Source organism: Arvicanthis niloticus, chromosome 13 (genome assembly GCF_011762505.2).
Source record: "Arvicanthis niloticus isolate mArvNil1 chromosome 13, mArvNil1.pat.X, whole genome shotgun sequence".
Lineage (NCBI taxonomy): Eukaryota > Metazoa > Chordata > Mammalia > Rodentia > Muridae > Arvicanthis > Arvicanthis niloticus.
In genome coordinates, this window is record NC_047670.1 from 26,133,734 (window position 1) to 26,157,171 (window position 23,438).

General features: G+C 34.4%; 1 protein-coding gene across 1 annotated transcript in view; it reads right to left on the minus strand.

The window, feature by feature from the left end:
• The window catches only part of Csmd3 (CUB and Sushi multiple domains 3), a 942,208-nt gene that overhangs the window by 502,760 nt on the left and 416,010 nt on the right, over positions 1–23,438 (minus strand). The window contains 2 exon segments of the mRNA XM_076912208.1: positions 5,561–5,673; positions 12,597–12,700. Coding sequence (XP_076768323.1) covers positions 5,561–5,673; positions 12,597–12,700 — 217 coding nt within the window.

Genomic DNA, 23,438 nt, shown 5'->3' on the forward strand with positions numbered 1-23,438 from the left:
CTACTCACTTGTTGTTCACTGAGCCAAGAGACACTGAGTTCACTTCAAACCATAAAACTTAATGAATCTAAATATTTAAAAATAAGCCACTTTTAATGAAAAAAAGCCATTTCAAAATTATGGGTCATCTCCAAAACCAACTGCCATCATCAAAATTTTAAGCTCTCACCATGCACTTTAGTTAAAAGCTATTTCAAAATTTAGATGTCTAAATAAGTTTAAACTACTTGTAAGATTTATAGAAATATAGAGGATTTGAGGTCACAGTTTATAAAAACAGAATCATAATATACTATTCAATGTAGTAGACATATGATCTTTAAAAACTTGCCAAACCAGATCCACATCAACTATATTACCCATAGTGTAACTGTGAAATTATCAGACATTTGAAGGGTGACAACAGTGGTATCAGAACACCATATACTTACTTACCAAAGTTCATAACTTTGTAACTACTAGTTCGTGCTCTTGAAGAGTGCTGCTATACAGCTAAATATGAATAAAGCAGCTTATTATCTAATTTCTAAAAGGAGATATTATGAATTCTAGAATACTATAAATGTTGCATTTTAAAAAAATCAGGTAACTCCCAAGGACATTTTTTTGAAGACATGTTTATTTCTTTTATGAGTACACTGTAGCTGTCTTCAAACACAGCAGAAGAGGGCATCAGATCCCATTACAGATGGTTGTAAGCCACAATGTGGTTGTTGGGAATTGAACTCAGTACCTCTGGAAGAGCAGTCAGTGCTTTTAACTGCTGAGCCTTCTCTCCTGCCCCACAAGGACATTTTTAAAATCATAATTTCCCATCAAAAATGTGTTAGATTTCTGTCATGGGTATGGGTACATGTGCACTGCATGTGCACATGTTATATTTTTATGTATTTGATGATACAATGGATCATCATGAATTTAAGATGACACTTTTAGTATTCCGTAGGTGATTCTCACCGATTAGCATCTGCAGTACCTGCTTCCAAAACTCCTTCAAGTTCACCTGGGATGTATTATTCGACAACAGAAGACAGCATGAAGTTAGCAAAGTTAGAATTTTGTCTCTGCTCTGTGGTAGGTTAATGACTTATACTTGTTCACTCATTCTTTTGTCCTTCACTCATATATGCCATGAATAATTGCATGTTCACATTTGTGAGAGAATGGCATCAGTTACTGCGCAAAGTGAAGTTCTTATAGTGCTTACATCTTAGGCGTTTCATATGTAAAAAAAAATGAGTAATAGTTCTCACCTCTTGCAATTTTAATGAAACCTAATGAGTTAATTTAGGCTAAAAGATGGAGATATACAAGAACCTGGATAAATATTCATTATCCTTTGATAATTTTTCATGTTTCAAAGATGAAGATGAAAATACATCTCTAAAGTCATGCACTGTTAATAGAGACTAATATGGCCATTAGGTAGAACTGTTTTATTTGCTCCCTGTCTGGTTAATATGTATTAGAAATAATTACAATAGAAAAATAAACAAACAGAATTAATGTTTCTACAGCCATTAGGGAAATATAAACAACAAAGGTTTTGTTTTCCAGATGGAACATCTAATGTTGTATCTTGAATCATGGTTTAAATGAGGCATTACTCGTTACTACAGTTTAAGATACTTAGACACTATTGATAATGAGAAACTAATATATTTAATTTCTAAAGGTTGTGGTGGAATTTTACTCAATGCTTTTTATATTAGTGTTCTGTGATGATACTTGAAAATTTTAAATTAGCCTTAGCTGCTCACACACACACACACACACACACACACACACACACACACACACACACTTCATTTCTATTTTACTGATTGGAAACATTTATTCTCTTCTTGCTCATACAATTCTTTGGACACGGAGTCATCAAGCTGGTGCCTACCTAGCAGCTTCATCCCTTCATGCTAGGGTCTTTGGTATAAGAAAGTATTCTGCAGGCTGCCAATGGGGAAACATAAACATCAACACAGCCACAAAACTTTGATCAACAATGTTGTCCTGCCTACAAAACATGCTAGGAAACATGTAGCACAAAGCCTATTGGTACAACCAACATCTAATTTTATTTAATGCCCATCTTATAAGACAGAACTCATATCTGGTTCTACTTGGGTGACTGAGAACCAAAGACTAGATAGCCAAGTGACCTGTCTTAAAACAAAATAATACTGATCTTTAAAAAAAAAAAAATGGGTGATCGAATGACTCCTGATGATATTTTGTTATACTCATAGATCAGCACCTTATGCAGTTTTCATCAAAGAATTCTCCTCTTGTAGAAAATGGGAACAAGAACAGAAACCCACCACTAGACATTATACAGTGAGAGAGGAGAGACTTTGAATCACATAATTCTACATGGGAGGTCTTCATCAAATCCCTTCCCTTGAAGTTCAGAGAACCCCTTGGAAGAGGTGGAGGAAAGAATGGAGGAGATAGAAGGAATGATGGAAACCAGCAAAAAAAGGTCTTTTAAATTAGCTGAGCAAAGCTCATATGAACTCACAGAGGCTGATGCAGCAAACATAGGTCTGACCTCTATCTGCACCAGGTCCTGTGTCTATATATTATAGCTTTCAATTTAGTAATTTTATTCTGAGTATGTGAAAAAGAGGTTCTCTGATTCTACTGCCTTCTCTTGGGCGCTTTTATTCCTGTTGGTTTGCCTTTTCCAACTTCAATATGATGTTTTTAATCTTTTCTCATGATATTTTATTTTGTTATGTTTTATTGTTATCATTTTGAGGCCTGTTTTTTTCTACTGAGAAACAGAAAAGACGTGGGTCCACATGAGAGAGGAGTTGAGGAGGAATTCAGAGGAACTGAAGAAGAGGAAATTGACATCCAGATATATTGTATAAGAAAGTAATCTACTTTTAATAAAAGGAGAGGGTGAATGTGTACTTCCTGGCAGATAGACCACACGAATGGATGACTTCACACCAAAATATTTATAAACAGTACTAACTAGACTGGAAAGATAATAAACAAACAATCAAAACAAAACAGCTAAGGATTCAAAGTTCATTGTGTATATGGAACGGGGGAGGGGAGTACTATTTAGAGAAGTTGGCAGAGTGGTAATTATAATAAACATAATCTAAGAAATTCTCAAAAAATTAACATTTTAAATACAGAAGCTTTTTTCTTTATGAAATGTATGTCTAAGGTAAGATGTGTTTTTAATGCTATCACACAGAATAAAAGACATATTTAGACAAAATCTGAAAGGTTTTAGCAGACCTTCATTTAGAACCAACATACTACTCCACAGAGAATATGGTAATTACAAATATGTTTTAGTAGGTGAGGTTGCTAGTGCACTCCAAAATTTAAAACTATGTAAAATGAAGTAGGCTTTTAGTTTGTTTTGAAGTTAAATAATAGGCAATTAGAATGACATTTTCACTGTAGAAAACATCACAGGAAAACACACTTTTAAAAAATATTTTACTTTATTTAAATTATATACATAGGAAAATCATTTGGACAGCCTTTATTGAATGAACACTTAGGATGTTGTAGCTGGATGTTTGATAATGGGACTATAAGGTTGGTTTTATATATATATATATATATATATATATATATATATATATATATATATATATATATCTGTTTATACAGTACTCATTTTCATAGCACTTTTCAAAGAGGCAGTGGTTACTTTTGAAAGTAGAGTTAAGGTAGACATTAAAAATGTTTTAACTTGGTTTAAAAAGGAGTGTACAAAGTAATGGGTTAAAATACGAACAAAGTCATATATAATCTGGATTGTATTGAAAGACAGAATAGTAAATACAGAAATAACATATAATCTTGTTAAATCAGAGTTTGGAGACAAGGATAAAAGGAAAGAATTGGAAAATCACCCTTGGGAATGAGTAGGGTAGACTGGAAGAAACTGGGTAGAAGTGTGGGAGAAATATAAGATGAATTTTCAATTAGAATTTCTTGGATTGATTTCCAATGCATCTTACCTGTGGATATTTATGCATGAATTCTTGTGTAGATTTTAAGCTTCATCACTAAATTATGATCTTGAGGGGGAAAGTGTCTTTATAGTCAACAGCACATTCAATAATTGACATATATGCAGATCCTTTGAAAAACTTTTAAGCACTATTGTTGAATCCCAAAGAAAAAGAGGAAAACAATGCTGAGTTGAGCTCCTTTACACTGAACCTCTACCCTTGAACAGCAGTTGGGAAGAGAATTCTAGAAAGGTCGATAGAATCCCCTGCCACTACAACCTCATCCCAAGTTTCAATAACTTTCTTGTTGAAGCATTGCCATTAATGATTAATATAGTTTCTGAGGTTTAACCAACTATAGATTTTATGACAAATACCTTTCACAGTGTTGGAAAAAATGATGAAAAATTAAAAGAAAGCAAGGATGCTTGCCTCGCTTCTCTATTTAAAGTGAAATGGAAAGGAAAATCCAAGTAATTTCAGCATAAGCTTTCTATTTCTTTCCTGTTTGTAAATTTGATTTAGTTATTTAGAAAAATGTGTATTTTAACTGCTGCAGGAATGTATTTTAAACCACAGACAAGTGTACCTTTTTTATTCGACTGACATTTATACAGGTTTCCAGAACTCTTCAAATTAATATAGTACTAAATTTAGTTACAAATAAAAATTACAAAATGAATGTGTTCAGTCTCCCAGACAACACCTTGCATTTATTTCACATGTCCAGACACAACGCAATGGCAGTGCTTGGAAAGGGAAGTTGATTGAAATTATTATGCAAGTTAAGAAAAAAAATCACAGTCATTGTTAATTGATAAGATAGAGAATAATTATTTTGCCACAATAGTAATAACAAATTCAAGATATGCCACATTTATTAGTCTCATTCACATGTACCTTTCTAGATTTCTAACTCATGTAGAATTTTACCTTTTCATATCTATGTATATTGTGTGTCTATGTTGAGTTTAATCAAAGTTCAGTAACTATTCAAATGTTTCTGATTTAAACTACATTTGTCTAATCTAAATGAAACTAGAAGAGTTTTTACATTCATATGCAGTTAATTCTTATCCATGTTACTGAAATGGGCAGTAGTAATTTAAAAACACATTGAAGCATCTGTCTTATTTGAAAGTGAATTTCAATACTAACACTCTAACTCTAACTTCATAGATTAAAACAAATGAGCACTCGAGAATTTTGAGGATTTAACTCATTTACAAATACCTTTAATCATTTAATAACAGCTGCTTTGATAGGCAAATTATTTAAAGAGCTTAAATTCACTTTCTAGTCTGTGGAAGGTTGATATTCCAGTATGACTGAAGCATAGGGTGAGAAATGAGGTATGAATAACAGACATGATTTAAAGGAAAACTTAATTTATTTAAAGATATGCAATATCAACATTGACAGTGGTAAAGAAAATGATTTCTTTTTAAATATATTGTTCATCGAATTATAGAAAACACATTTTCGTACTCTTTGTAGAAGCAATTAAATCAGAATTTAAAAATATTCTTTGGTTGTATTATGATAACATATTTTCTGCAGAAGAAATTTATTCTTACCTTTGTAGTTAACCTTGAAGCCAACAGATCCAACACTTTCATCTGTCTGAAGATGCAGCCACATTTGGCTTCTCATGCTCACTATCAGGTCTGGCACAAAGCTTCCAGTCAGCCTGAAAAAGAGATTGAAGAAGAAGAAGAAGAGAAAAATGAATTACTAAAGTATCCTCTGCATGCAAATTGTGAAAGAGGTATCCATCAATACATTCTGTGTTAGAAAAAAATAGAACTGTCTAGCATACACAGCTATGTACTGATATAACATAAAGGATAAAACACACAATTTAGTGATCAAGCTTTATAATTTAAAAGTACTATTTCATGTGTTTAACTAGGTTATACCTTCCACATCCCCAAGGCAAGATTACTAGAGCATCAGAGAGCTTTATACTTCCCTTTGAACTAAAAAGGGAAAGTGGATCTATAAAGATCTTTCAGTATTTTTAGTCTCCAAAAAAGTGTATATCATTTTAATCTTTAAATTTCACAGAACTTTGTTGTAGATTTTTCTTGAGAACTATCAGAATGCTGTGCAAAGCAACAAAGCTCCAAGTAATATACTGTAACTTTGTAATTCTCATAGTGAACACAGGATGCTTTAACTAATACTCTTACAGTGAGTGTTCTGGATAATTTTATGTCAACTTGACAGAAGCTAATGTCAGCTGAGAGGAGGGAAGCTCAATTAAGAAAATGTATCTGTTAGATTGTAATGAGCCATTAATGAGGGACGGTTCAACCCATTTGAGGTGGTACAATCATTGGGCTGGTGGACCTGAGTTCCTGCTCAACCGACTGAACAAGTCATGAGCAAACAAGTAAACTGTACTTCCCATGGCGTTCACATCAGCTCCTGCCTTCAGTTTCTTGCCATGGTTGTGACTTCTGTTCCTGTCCTGACTTCTGTTGATAATAAACTGGGATATGAAGGATAAGGAAATAAACCCTTTGCTCTTCACATTACTTTTGGTCATGCTGTTCATCACAGAAATAGCAATGCTTAACTAAGAGGATGGGTGACACATGTTCTATTGCTAATGATTTTATTTAAAAGAACTACCTTCTTATAAGACAGAGCATAAATGCCACTCCAAGTCAATAATGCACATTCAGTAATGTGCTGTTTTTGAACTACTGAAAGGAAAACTGCTTCATATTTCTTCTGTCATTAAAAGTGTGTCATACAATTGAATAGGAACCAGGTGTTAAGTAAGCATGAAATCAAATGAGTAACTCAGAGATTAGGATTTGGAAAGAGATTTCATATCGAAGGAGAAATAGAGAAAACAGACTTACTAAAGGCACAAATTCAAAATAGAAAGCTATTTGACTCAGCTTGAAATCTATGTATGACCTACAAATATACTATGTGCATTCATTACATTGTATCCAGCATGCCAGCCTTCTATGTCCTGGTAAACATTCAAATTGTTCTTATATACTGCACTTCATTGTGTATTTGTCAGTTATGAATTATGTAGAACTCACATGGTAAGTTAATCCCCTGCTACTTACTTTTCTACTGATCTTGTATTTCCTGATTTCCCATTCACCCCTAGTTGAAGGGTAAACATCACGAACTAATGAAACCTGTACTTGTAGTGAAAGTATAAATATCAAACTCCCATATATCCATCATGTTAGATTTAGAAAACTGGAAATGATAACTCCTATGTTTTTCTTGTAAAGGTTTCTAAAAAGTTCACTAACTTCTAAAAATTTTTCATGGCAGCAGTGTCTTTTGCCTTCAAGCCAACTCTCTGATGCAGAAACTGGGAGGAAGAAATATATCTTCCAGCTCCTATGCCAGTTTTAGCCAGACAAAGGGCTCCAGGATTTTACTTCCAGCTTGCCACAGAACAGGTACAATTGCATTTTTTTTGCCTGAATCAGGACAGGTAACTCATGTGTGATGGATTACCTCTACCTGCCTTTATGAAAGAGTGAGAGTTATTTTTCTTTGGTGGAGTCTGCTTAGAAGATTTCCTATGATACACATCACAGTCTGCTTTAATCTGTATTTAGTAGAAGAACTATTTCATCTTTGCTCTATTTTGTGGGAAGGATTCACTGTACTTATTAGTGACTTTATTTTTAATTGTGTTTTTGATCAGCAGATATCTCCCTCAAAACTGTCCTTTACATGCAACTTCAGTAAATAATTTTTTCCAAAGGACTTGATTTAAATTCCAGTACTCCCTGCTGTTTTGAGCAACCTGTATCTAACTTCTTTCCCTGACACTAAAGAATATTAGAGGGCCGAATCAGGAGCCTTAGGTCATTCAAATAAAGCTTTCAATTGGTTCTTCACATATTTTTAATGTACAATTTTGAATTCATTGTGACTAAATGGTCTTCAATATATGTTTATTTAGAAACTTAGTAGCCTGAGTATGTATTCGTGCTGTGCTTTAAACCTCCCGGTTAGTCCATTTATGTGAAATGAAAGCATAAAAACCCCAGCTAAATGCACTCAGAAATCTTCCTTAAGCTCTGAAATAGAAACTGAAATAAAGGCAGGATCTATTAAATATCTATTAGGCTCAATGCCTGATCTCTGTATTCACTCAAAGCATTTTGTTACACCCATTAGGGAGCAGCAGCCATTCTATATCCCAGCAATTTTCTTCGTGTCATATAAACATGTAGCTATTGCTTTTTATGAAAATGCATTCAATAGTTTCTCCTACCCTGCTATGAAAAGGGAGTCATTTGTTATTTCTGCCATACCTGCAATTCACTGAAGATACTGACTGCTAAAAAAATAGTTTTTCAAATATCCTGAAACGGCATTTGACAGTAACATTTTATAAGGGATCAACGTCCTGAAAGGATAATGGATAGTTGACTCATGTAGATAAGAAATCAGTAATTGTAGATTTGAAATCATCATTGCACATGGATTTTAAAAGTTTTAATTTACTGGCCATTTCAAACTATAATATTTAAGTATAATGATCCTTGTCATTAAATTTGATGAAAAAATGTTTGCACATGCATTGTGCTCTTTACCTGTTGATTGTTCAAACTTCTGAGAACAAAGATAGTCTATTTAGATACTTATTCCATAGTTTTTCCATTTTTTTGTCTTTTCTTTTGTAGTGTCTGCTGTAGTATAGTTATTCCTGGGTGAAAATAGCAACTAAAACATTTTAAAAATTATTTGAATGTAATAAATGAACATATACATAAAGCAAACAATGGCAAATAAAAAATTGGTTTTTCCACTGAAATTACCAGACTTTTTATAATAGATAAACACAAAAATAAGATGAAGCTCTACAAAAAGTGAGTATTCTATAATTTTCATATTTATGGTCAAGGATTAAAATTGCATACTGAGTATTCTCATTTTAAACTTAAGTAATTGTGAGAACCAAAATTATATATTTGTCATTATGATAAAGAAACTTAGATGACAGCACATTAATTCAATTTTGGAACCAAAAGACAATGTGTATATGTCCATTGTGGGTGCATGTGTATATGTACTAGTGTATGAGCTGTGAACTTTGAGTTCTATAGGAATAGAATATGTGTGTGTGTGTGTGTGTGTATATATATATATATATACATATATATATATATATATATATTTCATGTGCATGTGTTTATGTGCTTTGTGTGTTTATTTTTATATGAATATATGTATGAATGTCTAAGTGTATATATACATGTATATAGACAGATTTTTATGTACATGTAATTAGGTGTTCTGTGCATTTGTATAAAGGCATGTATATATGTGCATAATGTTTGAATGGATATGTGAAGATTTCTTTTTAAGTGCACATATATAAATAAATTTTATATATATATATATATATATATATATATATATATATATATATATATATATCCTTAAGCTAATTTGGTTGACATTGTGCCAGCTGGGTGCCAAGAATGGCATTTTAAAGTTATTGGTGAAGGAAGTTAAAAAAAAATAAAAAAATTTTAGAATATTACTGTTGTCCCTGTTGCATTCCAGAGATTGAAAGCAAGTCCCTATTGCTGGAGACACTATGCACTGTGAACATAAGAATTGGGGCATTAGATATGGATAAGACTTTAAAGCCTCTTCACTGAGAACTGGGTTTTATGGGGCCTGAAGTAGGTACTATACATGCTGCTAAGAGAAGGAAGCAATCAATAGTCATATATAGGGGTAAAGCCTGTATCCAAGGGTAAAGCCTTTCTTGGGAGTGTCCAGCACTAACTGGATTTTAACTCCACTCAACAGGAGATAAATGCCTGGTATTCGAAATCTAGTCAACTTCCTATGTCTAGAGAGGTCATGAATCTTAAAGAAAGACCTGTGCATATAACTTTTATAAACCAGCATAATCTCTAAATGCATTGTAAATCATTATCCTTATATACACAGATAAGTATAGTTCTCATCAAGGAAGCATTGTGTTTTAGAGATTGAGACTATCACAGAAAACTACATGGATCAAAATACAGAGAACAAATGACCATGAAATGCTTAACCACAGTGTATGCATCTACAACAGAACTTCTGCATCAAAGGCTCAGGGAACATCATGAAAGGGAAGAAAAAATTATGAGAGCCAGACAGATGATTACTAAGTCTGCTGTGATTTCATATATCCTAGAAATGACAGGGAACCAACACCCATGACAATACTTCTTTCTACACATGCTCTCACAGGAGGAGTAAATGTTTTGGGTCCCCATCCCTAAATGAAGAACCATAGGCACATAAAGAATGCTGAGAGTGGAAGACTACATCTCCCACAATTATAACCCTCTAAATTTGTCATTTAATTCTAAGTGATCTGCCCTGATATCATACAACAATACAACCATCACATAACAGACTCATTAGGCTGTATTTATATATTTATATATTTATACATATATGTAACAATAAAATTAAAGAAAAACAAGGCATGAAATAAAATACTGAAAGGAAAGGGAAAGGAGAGTACTATGCAATAATATTTAATTTATAATTTTAAAAAGCAGTAAGTTGTCTAGTAAAAGTGTTTTTGAACTGAAACTCTCTTTTTCCCACAATTTTTATTGGCTATTTTACTTATTTACATTTCAAATGTTATCCCCCCTCCCAATTTTTCCTCCACAAGCCTCCTATCCTCTCCTCCCCCCCACCTCTATGAGAGTGCTCCCCCACCTGCCCACTCACTCCTGCTTCAGCAGCCTAGCCTTCTCCTGTCATGCGTCATCAAGCCTCCACAGGACCAAGGGGTTCTCCTCCCAGTGATTCCAGATAAGACAATCCTCTGCTACGTATCAAGCTGAATACATGGGTACCACTATGTACTCTTTGGTTGGTGGTTTAGTCCCTGGGAGCTTTGGTGGGTCTGGTTGGTTGATATTGTTGTTCATTCTATGAGGTTGCAAACCCTTTCAGCTCCTACCCAGACACTATTGCTAATGCCAAGAAGCACTTACTGACAGAAATCTGGTATAGGTGTCCTCTGAGAGGCTCTGCCAGAGACAGAACAATATAAGTATGAGTATACACAGCCAAACATTGGACTGAGCGAGGGGACACTAATGGGGAAGTTAGGAAGAGGACTGCAGGAGCTGAAACAGTCTTTTTAATGTAAAGTCTGTTAGCCAATTACTGAGCTTCTCTTAGAGGGCTTGGAGATGGCCACCAACAAAGTTATGTTACTGTCCATTGCAATAGAAGAAAGGAATTGTATTTCCTCAGAAGTATTTTGTTTATAAGAGGAATATTTACCAATGGTAAACAGAAGAAAACAGGACAAAGTGTGGTTTCATATTCAATTTTTAAATATTGATGCTATTTCTCAGAATAAGAAAAAAATATAGGAAGAACTGAAGCCCATGCACTGCACAAACTAAAGACAGTAGAGAACTGCATTGTGAGAACAGAAATCTTGTAAAATATTTATTTCACTCTTTTAAGAAGAGTGCATTAAAAGGCCTGCTTTTGTTGCATAACAACATGCTCCACATGATTACTTACTGGGGTTGAAAGAGCACAACCCACAGCTTTTATTCTTTACCCAGACTTCTATTTCCCAGGTGTCCTTAGCTACACTATATTCATCATTACTTGTAAGTATGAGCCTTTTATTTAATGACCCCGATAAAGTGGTCTGTCTTCATGTGCTCCTTGATCATATTCATTGTGTACAAGATAATTAAATTGGTTTCAAGTATTGCCTCTAATAGAGTAGAAAACAGGATTTTAACTATACTTGTAAAGTCTTTTACTCCTGGTCCTGCCATCCTTTCTTCTTTGATGTTAAAAATACTACCAAGAGAACAAGGCTCTCTGAAACAAATATCACAGAGACTAAAGCCACAAACATACAATCTACATTGTTCTGGATGAGGTTCTCCTCTGAGTATATATTATAGCTTTTAGTTCTTTATTATTTTTATTTATTTATGTTTTTCTCTGTTTACTTTTGTTTTGTAGTTGTTGTTGTTGTTTCTAAATAGGGTTTCTCTGTGTAGACCTCACTCTTTTGGAACTCTATCTGTAGATCCAGTCTGGTTCAAACTCAGAAATCCACCTGCTTCTGCCTCCTTGGTGCTGAAATTAAAAGCATGTGCCCCTCCGTTTCCTACCTCAGTTTAGTGCATTTATGGCTCTCTTGACTTTATGAATGACTGGGTCTCTGATTCTTGTGTCTGCTCTTGGGGCTTTTTCCCTTCTGGTGGTTTGTATTGTTCAGCCCTGATGTGATTTTTTTAATTTATCTTACTATATTTTATTTTGACAAGTTTGGTTATTACCTCTTAGAAGTTTGTTCTTTCCTAATGAGAAACAGAAAAGGGGTTGATCCAGAGAAAAAGGAAAGGTAGGTATTAACTGGCATGAGTAGGAGAGGAATATATTATATGAGAAAACAATCTGTTTTCAACAAAAGGGAAAACAATAACAATGTTATCATTCAAAAGTCATTCTGTGCTATTTGTGGTGTAGTGTTGCATGAGTATTGAAAGATAACTTGTGAGTAAACATCTCCAATTCTTGATACAGTGAGACACTTATAAAATACTGACTACTTACACCTGAAGCACAGTCCTTGGGTCTCCAACTTCACCTCCATCACCAATAGTCAATGTATCATAGCCAATCTCCAAATCAAATTCTTCAAAGTTTATCTGGATGACCTAGTGATAAATAAAAACAAACACCTTAAGTATATTCAGCTATGTAATGAAAACCAAACATTTAGGCAATGGCAGAAAATTAAAAATAATATAAGACTATCTATGCATATATCATGTTATAGCAGCAGATCTCACCAAAGAATCCAAAGTGCAGTGACTACATTACCACCCAGTTTTCACCTGCTATCTTTTAACTTCTGTATTAAATTTTCAATGAAATGGCATGACTTCTGTTTATTGAACACTCATTTTGATTTAAGCATGATTAATGCAAATCCACTTTGGGATGGCTTTATAAAAAGTACATGTGGGAGAGAGTAGTTTTCCATACATTTCCACATCCTTTTTTTTTTTATATATAAACTTAACAGAGGAAAGAAAGTATGCCATTTCCCTTAACTAGTAAAGCTTAAAAATGTTAGAGCCAATTTGAATCTCAATGAGTATAATTAGTGTTACAGGTTTATTTTATGTTTACTAGCAGAATTCTTCAAACATAGTAAAATGTGTTCCCAAAACTGGAGAAATATAATTTGAGAGACACATTAGTATATAGCAGATAATTTGGAATTGACTTTTACAAAAATATTTTATATACAGTTTCTATGCTCATTTCAAAATATAGTTAAATTGAAATTAAATATTTAACATTGAAAAACAAAGTAATTAAGAATCTGCACCAAAAATGTTGAATAAATGTGTACAACTATAACGATGACTTCAACAAAGAGTAATGTATAATATGGTATTAATATCTCTGTATATAAGAATTATATACAGAGCTATCTGACATTTCTCAAAAAGAAATGTTTTCAAATTCAACTACAGCGTATGTAAAATGTATGAAAAGTATATAGTTTACACAGTCACATTTTTAAATGTTTTTTGCTTAGAATTAAAGTTCTATCTATATCTATATATCATTTTTTTTATTCAGACTGTTGAAAGATGTGGTTTAAATGATGATGTCCACTATAGGCTCAGACATTGGAATTTTGGTCCTCAGCTGTTGATGCTGTTTGGATACATTTAAGAGGTGTTGCCTTGGTAAAGGAAATATGTTCCTACTGTTTGCTATTTGCATAGTATGTTTGACTCTTTGCTATTTATGTTTTGCTCACGTAGAGAAGAACTAAAATTAGAATTTCAGACCTACCGTTAAATATCTCAAACTTACCGACCAGGTTTGCTAGTGAAGAAGAGCCTTATATTTATCAGTTGCATTGGAAAAATGTGATAAAATATTTTGGGAGATTTGTGTGGTGTAAAACTTAGAGCTGTTTTGAAATTTTCTACCAATTTCACTAGTTTGGAAACTGCCTTTTAGAGAAGACATTAAGGAAGCATTTGGTAGAATATTCAGTCATCAGAAATCAGGTGCCTTTTTTAGGTAGATACTATAATTCCTTCTGTATCACTTAGGACAATGCCTAGGTAAAGGGAAAGTTAGTCTCTTGATTAGTTTATATCACAGAGGAAACCTCAGTGGATACCGCAGAAGTAATACAAGTCTCTGCCCAGTCACCTTTAACTTAATCAATGGTAGGTTTCCTAGAGTGGAAACTTTTACTTTAGATATTGAAGTTGACAAAAATTAGATGATGTGTTTTCTATATCTCTTAAGCCATCTTTTGTCATTTCTATAACCTTATTTTTATCTTTCTAATTGCATAATTTTGAGTTCTATTTTTGCTTAATTAATTTCTTTTTATTATATTCATTGAATTATTTAAATTAAAATGTACTCTTATAAAAAGTACTACCACCTGCTTTTGGAAAAAATTACTCAACATTTTATATAAGATTAGAGCTGTATAAAACTAATCATTTAAAAATAACTCTGATTCTTGATAAATTTTAAAAAATTCAGTTATAAATTTTAACTTTTATTTTTTTTACAATATATACTTAAGCAAAATAACATGATGAGCTGATATAAGTATAATACATAGTCAAATGGTTTGATATAGTTTACACAGTCACATTTTTAAATGTTTTTTGCTTAGAATTAAAGTTCTATCTATATCTATATATCATTTTTTTTATTCAGACTGTTGAAAGATGTGATTTAAATGATGATGTCCACTATAGCCTCAGACATTGGAATTTTGGTCCTCAGCTGTTGATGCTGTTTGGATACATTTATGAGGTGTTGCCTTGGTATCTGTCTTCTATGAACATCTATCTATCCCTCTTAGTTCTCTTCCTGTTGTGAAAAAATATTATGAGAAAAGCAACTCAGGAGAAAGTGATTATTCTGGCCCACAGTTTAAATATACCCTTTCTCATGGAAAGGGAGTCAAAGCAACAGGGTGTTGAACCAGCTTTTAACATAACATTAAAGTTAGAAAGCAGAGAGTGATGGATTCATGCTCAGTCAAAAACCTTATCCCATCCCGAAAGAGTACTGCAGAGAGTGGTTATTTTCCTGTTTTTATTAACATAATAATGTTAAATACTCTCTGTCAGAGGCCCATCTGCCAAGTGATTTTAGATTTTACAAGTTGACAGTTAACACTAACAGCCAAAGCACACTATCCCTAACCCACAAATGTCCACTTCTAATATTCATATATTATTCATTGTTTCCTTGGATTGCCTCAGGTATGACATGTGGAAGTGAGGTAGGGGGTACCATTAGTCCACATAGCGCTGGTGTGCTAAGTCAACAATAAAGCAAAATATACCAAATAGACAAGAAAAAAATCCTGGACATGATGGTGCATAGAGAAGAGTAAGCTATAGTTTAAAAAAGGGCTGGGGGCACAACTGAGGACTAAGCATCAAAGGGATCTTCCTAAACTACATAAGAAATGAATGATGGGAATCACCTCAGTTGTTGATTGACCTACATAACAAAATGTAGCAAAAGGTAGGGAGAAGTAATGAATGGAAAAATGATTGCACTGTCTGCAGATTAATTCTGAACTGGAGAAAGTACTAGATCTGTATATCAAATTACAGGACCGCAAGAAGCCAATCAAACCCAGAAGGACAAATATAATGTCCTGCAGATCACTATTCCTGTATTAAAGGATAAACTGCAGAAAACATCCGTGAAGACACAAAACTTTCACCAGGTAGATGGCTGAGAAGCTCCAGGATTCCAATCACCTCATCACAAGATGATTCTAGGCTTAGTCAAGTACAGCTACCTAAAGAGTATCTAGAGTCAAAAATAAGTCATTGCCTGACAATAAATGATAAATGACAGGATGTCAGTCATCATGATAGGAGAGATGTGGAGGCACACAGAAAGGACTCTCTTGCAAAAGTCATCATCACAGCAGTTAACTATTAAGTGAATCTAGCAGCCTTTGGATTGTTTCACTCATATCTTTTGTAGATGCGCTCTTCATTTCCTGTCTCTCAACAGTGTGGATACTTTTTTTTTTTCAGGTAAAGACTTGAATGTCCTTGTTACTGCCTTGTGTGTCTTTAATCCACAAGCCAATGTAATTCAATGAAGTGAACTTCAGGCCCCTGGTTATTGGCCACTGGAGGCATGAGCTAAAGGTTAAGCTTTGGAAAACATATGGAGACAAATGCAAATTCAAGGGCTCCCTGTCTGACAGTAAGGCTGGAATTATAAGTATTGAATTTTATAGTGCTAGAGCCTACTTCCTTGAAGCTTCAAATTTTTTGGAAAATCAAATTTGGATTGTCAATGATTACTAATTATACCACACATCCACAGGGTAGATTGGAAGATGCTCTCAGCCTAAGTTATTATGAAATTTTTATGAATGGTCTCAGGAAGTCATAACAGGGCCTACAAACTCTGGTATCAATGTAGTGAAGTCTGAATGAGACTGTATTTTCAGTGTTGAGGTGCAATGATATCTGTACTAAGCAACAAGTAGTGAGTGCATACATTGGCAAGAAAATTCATTTGTAGGATATAATATGAGAAAGTATGGTTAGAGAATGTGCTATCATGGATAGTTGCTGCTCTGGACTTAAATACAGAGAGGAATGAGGTCCTGAACTGCTTCCTTGGTTACATGCTGATTGTCACAGGTGCCACAACAAAATTTGTCAAGCAGGCAGATATTCAGAATGCCCTAATTTAAATACATTTCTGACTAGAGCAGGGTTGTCTTCAACCCTAATGACAGTTATATGACACCAGGCTCAACTTCAGGGTCTGGTTTTGAATTGAGTATGCTCACAAGTAAAGACGAGAATGTTCTTTCAAAGCAACAGAGCTTTTCATCAAAATGGTGGAATGAGATGTGGTGTCTAGCCTGGATGTAATCAGTATGGAAAATGTCTTAGGCTTTCTGTTGCTGCTATGAAACACCATGGCCAAACAGTGAGGGAATAAATTAGGCTTACATTAATACATAGTAGTCCATTAATGAAGGAAGCCAGGGCAGAAACTCAAACAGGGCAGTAACCTGGAGGCTGGAGCTGATGTTTATGCGATGGTGCTGCTTATTGGCTTGCTTAGCCAAATTCTTCTAGAATCTAGCATCAGAAGCCCAGGGTTGGCACCATTCATTATTTTTTAATTTTTTATTGGATATTTCATTTATTACAATACAGATGCAATCCCCTTTCTCCAGTTCCCCTCCCTAGAAACCCCCTATTCCATACCCCCTCTTCCTTTATGCTTTTATACCATTTTAATTACATGCATGAATTAAGGTCAATTCTAGGTTGAGGGTCTAGCAATACAATAGATGCAAATAGTCAAAGAAGGAGCAATACAATAAACACAAATAGTCAAAGAAAAAGCAAGGCATTAAACCCAGTTATGTGAACACTCCCTTGATCACTGTATCTAATGGCTTACCAGGCTGACCAAAGTATCTGATCCTATTTCCCTGTCCTAGCCCATTTTCATGTCTGAAGCCTATTTCCTTGTTCGAGCCTAAAATTTAGATTCTGGTCTGAAATTATTTCTTTGTTCTAGCTTAATACTTAGGTTCCTGCCTGAGATTACTTCTTTGTCTAGCCTAATATCAGATTTCTGCCTAAAGCCTACTTTGTTGTTCTTGGCCAATGTCATATTCCTCCCAAGCAGCCCATTTCCTTGTCTTTGGCCAATGTCAGAATCTTGCCAAGCAGACCCAAAGGCTCTCTGCCTTTCCCCCTTTTTTATTTCATTAATAAGACTGAGCCTGTCTTAGGTCATTCTGAAAAGAATGCCTTCCTTACCTGTCATGGAATATGCTTTATCAAAAGCAATACACTTCTGTCTCAGGTTGGTAAGGCTCTGTGCAGAATATTACGCATCCTTGGCTTACCAGCATGTTAATTTAATAACTCTGTCTGGGGAGGGGGGGTCCATTTTCAGGTCCAAGCCATGTACTTTGGCTGGTTGGCACCATTCATTTTGAGCTTGGCCCTTTCCCATGACTCACTAATTAAGAAAATGCCTTACAGCTGGATCTTAAAGAGGCATCTACCCAACTAAGTTTCCTTCATTTCACGGTAACTCTAGCCTGTACTGAGTTGACATAAGACTAGCCTGCACAACTGACTTCTTGATAACGTGACACACAAATACATTACTTCCACAAAGCTGCAACTATTCTGTTCTTATCCACCCCCAAGTTCTCACATTAAAAGCATAAACAACTTGAAAAGTACCATAGTCTTTACAAATTGAAACATACCCTTTAAAATAGTCAATTTCTTTTCAAAAATCCAAAATCATTTAAAATTCAAAATTTTTCTACTTTGGGCTCCCATAAAAGAAAAAGTAATTAAAATTTTTCCCATTTCAAGGGGGAAGAGCCAGGGCACAGTCACTATCAAATCAAAGTAAATCTAAACTCCTAACCACTCCTAGTCTCCTAAACTATTCCAAAGAGTTTGGGTCACTTTTCCAGCCCTACCCTCAGCAGCACACACCCCTCCACACACACACACCCCTCTTTTCTTTTAAGCTACTGATTGCTCCTAATCTTGGTTATCAACCCACTGCACTGGCATCTTCAAAACACTGGACTTTCACTACAGCTAGGCTTAACTTTCACTGGTAGCTTCTACTAAGCTCTCTTCATGGTGCCAGGCCTCAACTTCTCTGTATGACTCTGTATGACTCTGTATGACTCCTGAGCCTTCAACTGCCACTGAGACTGCACCTTCACTGATAGCCTCTCTTAGCTTCTTACAATGCCAAACACAGCTACTCTCCATGGCCCCTTCATGCTTTTGAAACCAGTTTCACCTGAGTGATTCTGATATCAACAAGTTTGGCTGCCAGTGCAAAATAAAACTTTGGCTACCTCTAGTACACATCTTCAATCACTGAAGGAAACCAGGAGAGAAACTCAAACAGCATAGGAACCTGGAAGCAGGAGTTAATGTAGAAGCCATGGAAGACTGCTCCTTACTGAATTATTCCCATGAATTACTCAGCCTGATTCTGGTAGAACCCAAGACCACCAGCCATGGGTTGGTACCAACCATAATGGGTTAACTAAATGCTTTACAGGTGGATTTTTATGGAAATATGTTCTTTACTGAGGTTCCCTCTTTTCGTGTAACTCTAGCTTGTGTTAATTTGACATAAGACTAGCAGACACAGACAAAAAAAAAAAAAAAAAAAAAAAGACAGTGATGCCCTGGAAACAACATTACCATTAATAGACCTTCTCAGGACCAGCCTTGTCTTGGCAAGTAATGTGTTCTGCAAGAGAAGAGTTGATAAAAACTGGTTCCAACATCTGCCAGAGGATTTTGATTTGAGGTCTTGATGCTCATGTCTGCTATAAGAGGCTTATATTCATGCCTCTATTCAGGTGGAAACCAGCTCTGATTCTTTATAGCTCTCCAAGGATCACTTCCTGTTGGATCTCCTAGCTGGACAGCATCAAATGTAGGATATTATTTCCCCTGTATTTATATTCTCCTTTCAATGTCTGTTGTCATCTGATATACATGCCCTTGATGTGGATCCACTCATCCAGGCTACTCACTGGAAGTATTGGGTGCATAGAAACTGAATTCAGGGTTTTTCTGATATGCAAGACTTTTCTTTCTTCAACTGGTCTTCAGTGTGCCTAGATTTGTCTCTTCTCATCCTGCCATGAGTTATTTCATTTATTTCTCTCTTTTTTTTTCTGGGAGAAAAGGATATCTGCCAACTTTTTCTTGTTAAGTAAATTTGATTCAGAATTTAATAACACATATTTATTCTGCATCACTGAACAAGCCCAGTAGATGGGTGAGTACCACACTGTGCTATTGACAGGATTGGAGACATCAGGAGATTTCTCAGGAGCTATGTGTTGAGTCCATACACTATGTTGTGCTGAGCCAGCATCAGTGGCCTTTGTATTCAGTGCAAGAAGCTCAGTCCAGGGACCAGATTGTGCTGTAGGATGGGAAAAGCATTATCTTAACTGATCTGGGCTCTGTGGACCAGTGTCTGAAGCACCACAATTTAATTACATTTTTATTTGTACTTTATTTTTTCCTCTTCATTTTGTACTCTGATAAGTAAGGATGTGAGTTCTAAAGCTAGTGAAATAGGAGGAGTCAACCACTCTTTTGATTTTCTTCCTTGCCTATGAGCTACCCTTTGAGTTGCTGTCAGAGAAATTGTGTTTTGAGAAGTTGAAGTTTGGAGGTCTTGGTACAGCTTTTATTTATTTATTTATTTATTTATTTATTTATGAAGATCAACAAAATTAAAGCTACAAATTGAAAACTGTATTACATACTTTCTCCAGACCGTGGAACAAGATAAACATTCTACTTCAAAATGGAAAATTTTTAGGCATGGTAAGAAATGGGTGGACCAAAATAAAATAAAATTTAAAAAATGGTGTTTCCATCATTACCTAGGTACCATACATAAAATACTCCCACTTTTTCTCCCTCACTGAACAATAGTTTTATCCACTTCTACATGCTGTCTCTAGAAAAACACTGACCTTGGTATCTGTCTTCTATGAACAAGGAACTTCTGTTGAATTTTATTTTAAAGGAATTTAGATTTTTATTAGGTAGAGTGTACAAGAGTCAAGAGTTTTACTCTAAGTACCCATTGTATTGTCTCAGTGCAGCTCATCTGGTTGCTCTTCAGTGTCCTGGAGTATAAGTCTGAATGTACTTTTATCTCTAAATTGCCTCTGTTAAACATCTTAGTCCACTATACTTAAATTCAGTTCTTCTTCAACTGTTAGGATCAGAGCAAAGTTAAACTAGATTCCTGGACAAAATAGCTTAAATGGCTCATGTGAGGGCAAGTAGAATCATGTCACCAGATAAAACTCTGGTAGGGTCACCAAATTCCAGTCCTGGAGCACATGACCATGACACCCCACTCAGAGAATCATGACAACTGGTCATGTAGCTTAGAGCCCAGAGTTCTCCATGCTAATGTGGTATCTAGATAGGCCTTGATGCTTATCCAGTAGGCTTCCCTGTAGAGGAGTGGTTTTGAAGCTTTGATTTAGTTGAGAATTTGCAAGTACTGACACTGAAAGTCATGGTCCCCAGTTGGTTCTTGATCAATCAATAAAGATGCCAGTGGCCAATGCCTGGGTAGAAAAAAGAGGAGGGATTTTCAAGTTCATTTTGTTAGATATCAAAATGAAAGGAGAAGGTTCAGGGGGAGGGCTCAGGAAAACACTGGTCACCAAGTCTGATGATTTTAGTTCTATATCTGAGACAGACCCATAGTAGAAATAGAGAATCTACTCTTTCAGATTCTTTATATGAGATGTATTACAGAGACATCACACACACACACACACACACACACACAGAGAGAGAGAGAGAGAGAGAGAGAGAGAGAGAGAGAGAGAGGCACACATGTACACACACACATATAGGTACACACATGCACACAGTTACACACATGCACACATACAACACTAAAATATATATATATATATATATATATATATTGTTTAAAAAAGCCAAAGATAAGAAGTATAAGTATTTAAAAATATGCAAGAGGGTAGCCATTTTATGATGTTGGTATAAATATGGTGGTACAATTTGAAAAAAAAAGGAATTTTTAATATTTAATTGTTAAAGCTAGAACTACTGTATAATTCCACAATCCAATTCTCATAATAAGTTTTGCAAAATTTTTAAAATTTATTTATTTATTTATTTATTTTATGTATATGAGTACACCATTGCTCTTTTCAGACTCCAAAAGAGGGCATCAGATCCCATTACAGATGGTTGTGAGCCACCATGTGGTTCCTGGGAATTGAACTCAGAACCTCTGGAAGAGCAGTTGTTGCTCTTAACCACTGAGCCATCTCTCCAGCCCCCAAGTTTTGCAAATTTAAATTACAAACTTATAAAGATATCTTTATTCTCATGTTCAATTGTCAAAATATGGAAATAACATAACAACATCATATTGATTAATGAAAGAGAAAGGAAACTATAATAATACATAGATGTATATAGTGGAATAGTATTCCATTTTATAAATATCTTGCAATTGGAAGAGGGATCTAGTAACTAAAATTGTTGAGCTAAGTATCCAGTATTGAGTATATTTAAGCATATAAATCTATTTCAAGGAGAATTTTTATAAAGATTTGTTTGCTTATGTACTTATATAACTATTAACTGTCATTTAGTTGAATGAACATAAAGATTGCGAATCCTAGGGACCTAAACCAAAAATAAAAACATTAATTTTCCTTGATCTGTCCTCACATTTAGATATTCAACTGGAATCAATCCATGACTTTTGAAGAGTTCTAAGATACCTTTCATGTAATCAATTAGTCTAGGAGATAAGGCCTAAATTTGTAATTACTAATTCTAGAAAGTTATTATAATGAAGAACCAAGAAACATTTATTTCCCATGTAAGTGACCATTTTACTTCAGCTTAATGCTCTTTTCAAGTATGTATGGTATACATGCATATGTCAACAGATATGTCTTTTATGGTATATTTGTTTATTTATTTTCATTTATGGTATTCTTTCATAGCATTATGTATTCCCTTTGCTTTCTGATGAACCAACCCCACATATGAAGCAATGAATTTGTTATTTCAGTGAGAGTGTCTCTTAGAATATTTTATCAATCTTCCTATCCAAAGTAAAGATCCAAATTCACTCCAGTCAATTTAACAATAATGGATTGAAGACTGGATTTCAATCAAAATTAGAAAATGTTTTGTTTCACATGGCTTAAAACCACTAATAATCTATATAAAAAATTAGGTACCTAGTAAATGACTGACTGATTGCTTTGTACCACATTAGTGGTATTACTAATTACTATTACCACATGTCATGGTCATATCCTGAAGAACATGGTCACATATTAAGTGAAAGGCTTTTCCCTCATTTTACCTGTGATTCTTACATACACGTATGCAACAAAGGGAACCTAATCTCAAATAAAACTAAGCAAAAAATTAATTTGAAATTAATTCACACATTTCAGATTGTGAATTATCACTGGAAGTTTGAACATTTAAAGTCTTGAATATGTCCTATGACATTGGCATGGAGATTCCTTTTTATGGACTCAACTGCAATGCAAATGTGGCTACAAAGCAATTTTCTTCCAATTTATTTCTGTATAATATAAAAAATAAAGGTTAATATGCAAATACTCAATGGCCAACAACATGATAAGAATGGATTCATGTTTGTTTATTTGCTAGTATATTGAAATAATTAGTACTAACATTGGAATATCATATATAGTAGTATGAAAACAATACCCTATTATTTATGAAATTTCATAATCACCTAATAGAAAGGAGACCTGTTCACTTCACAAAATTGATG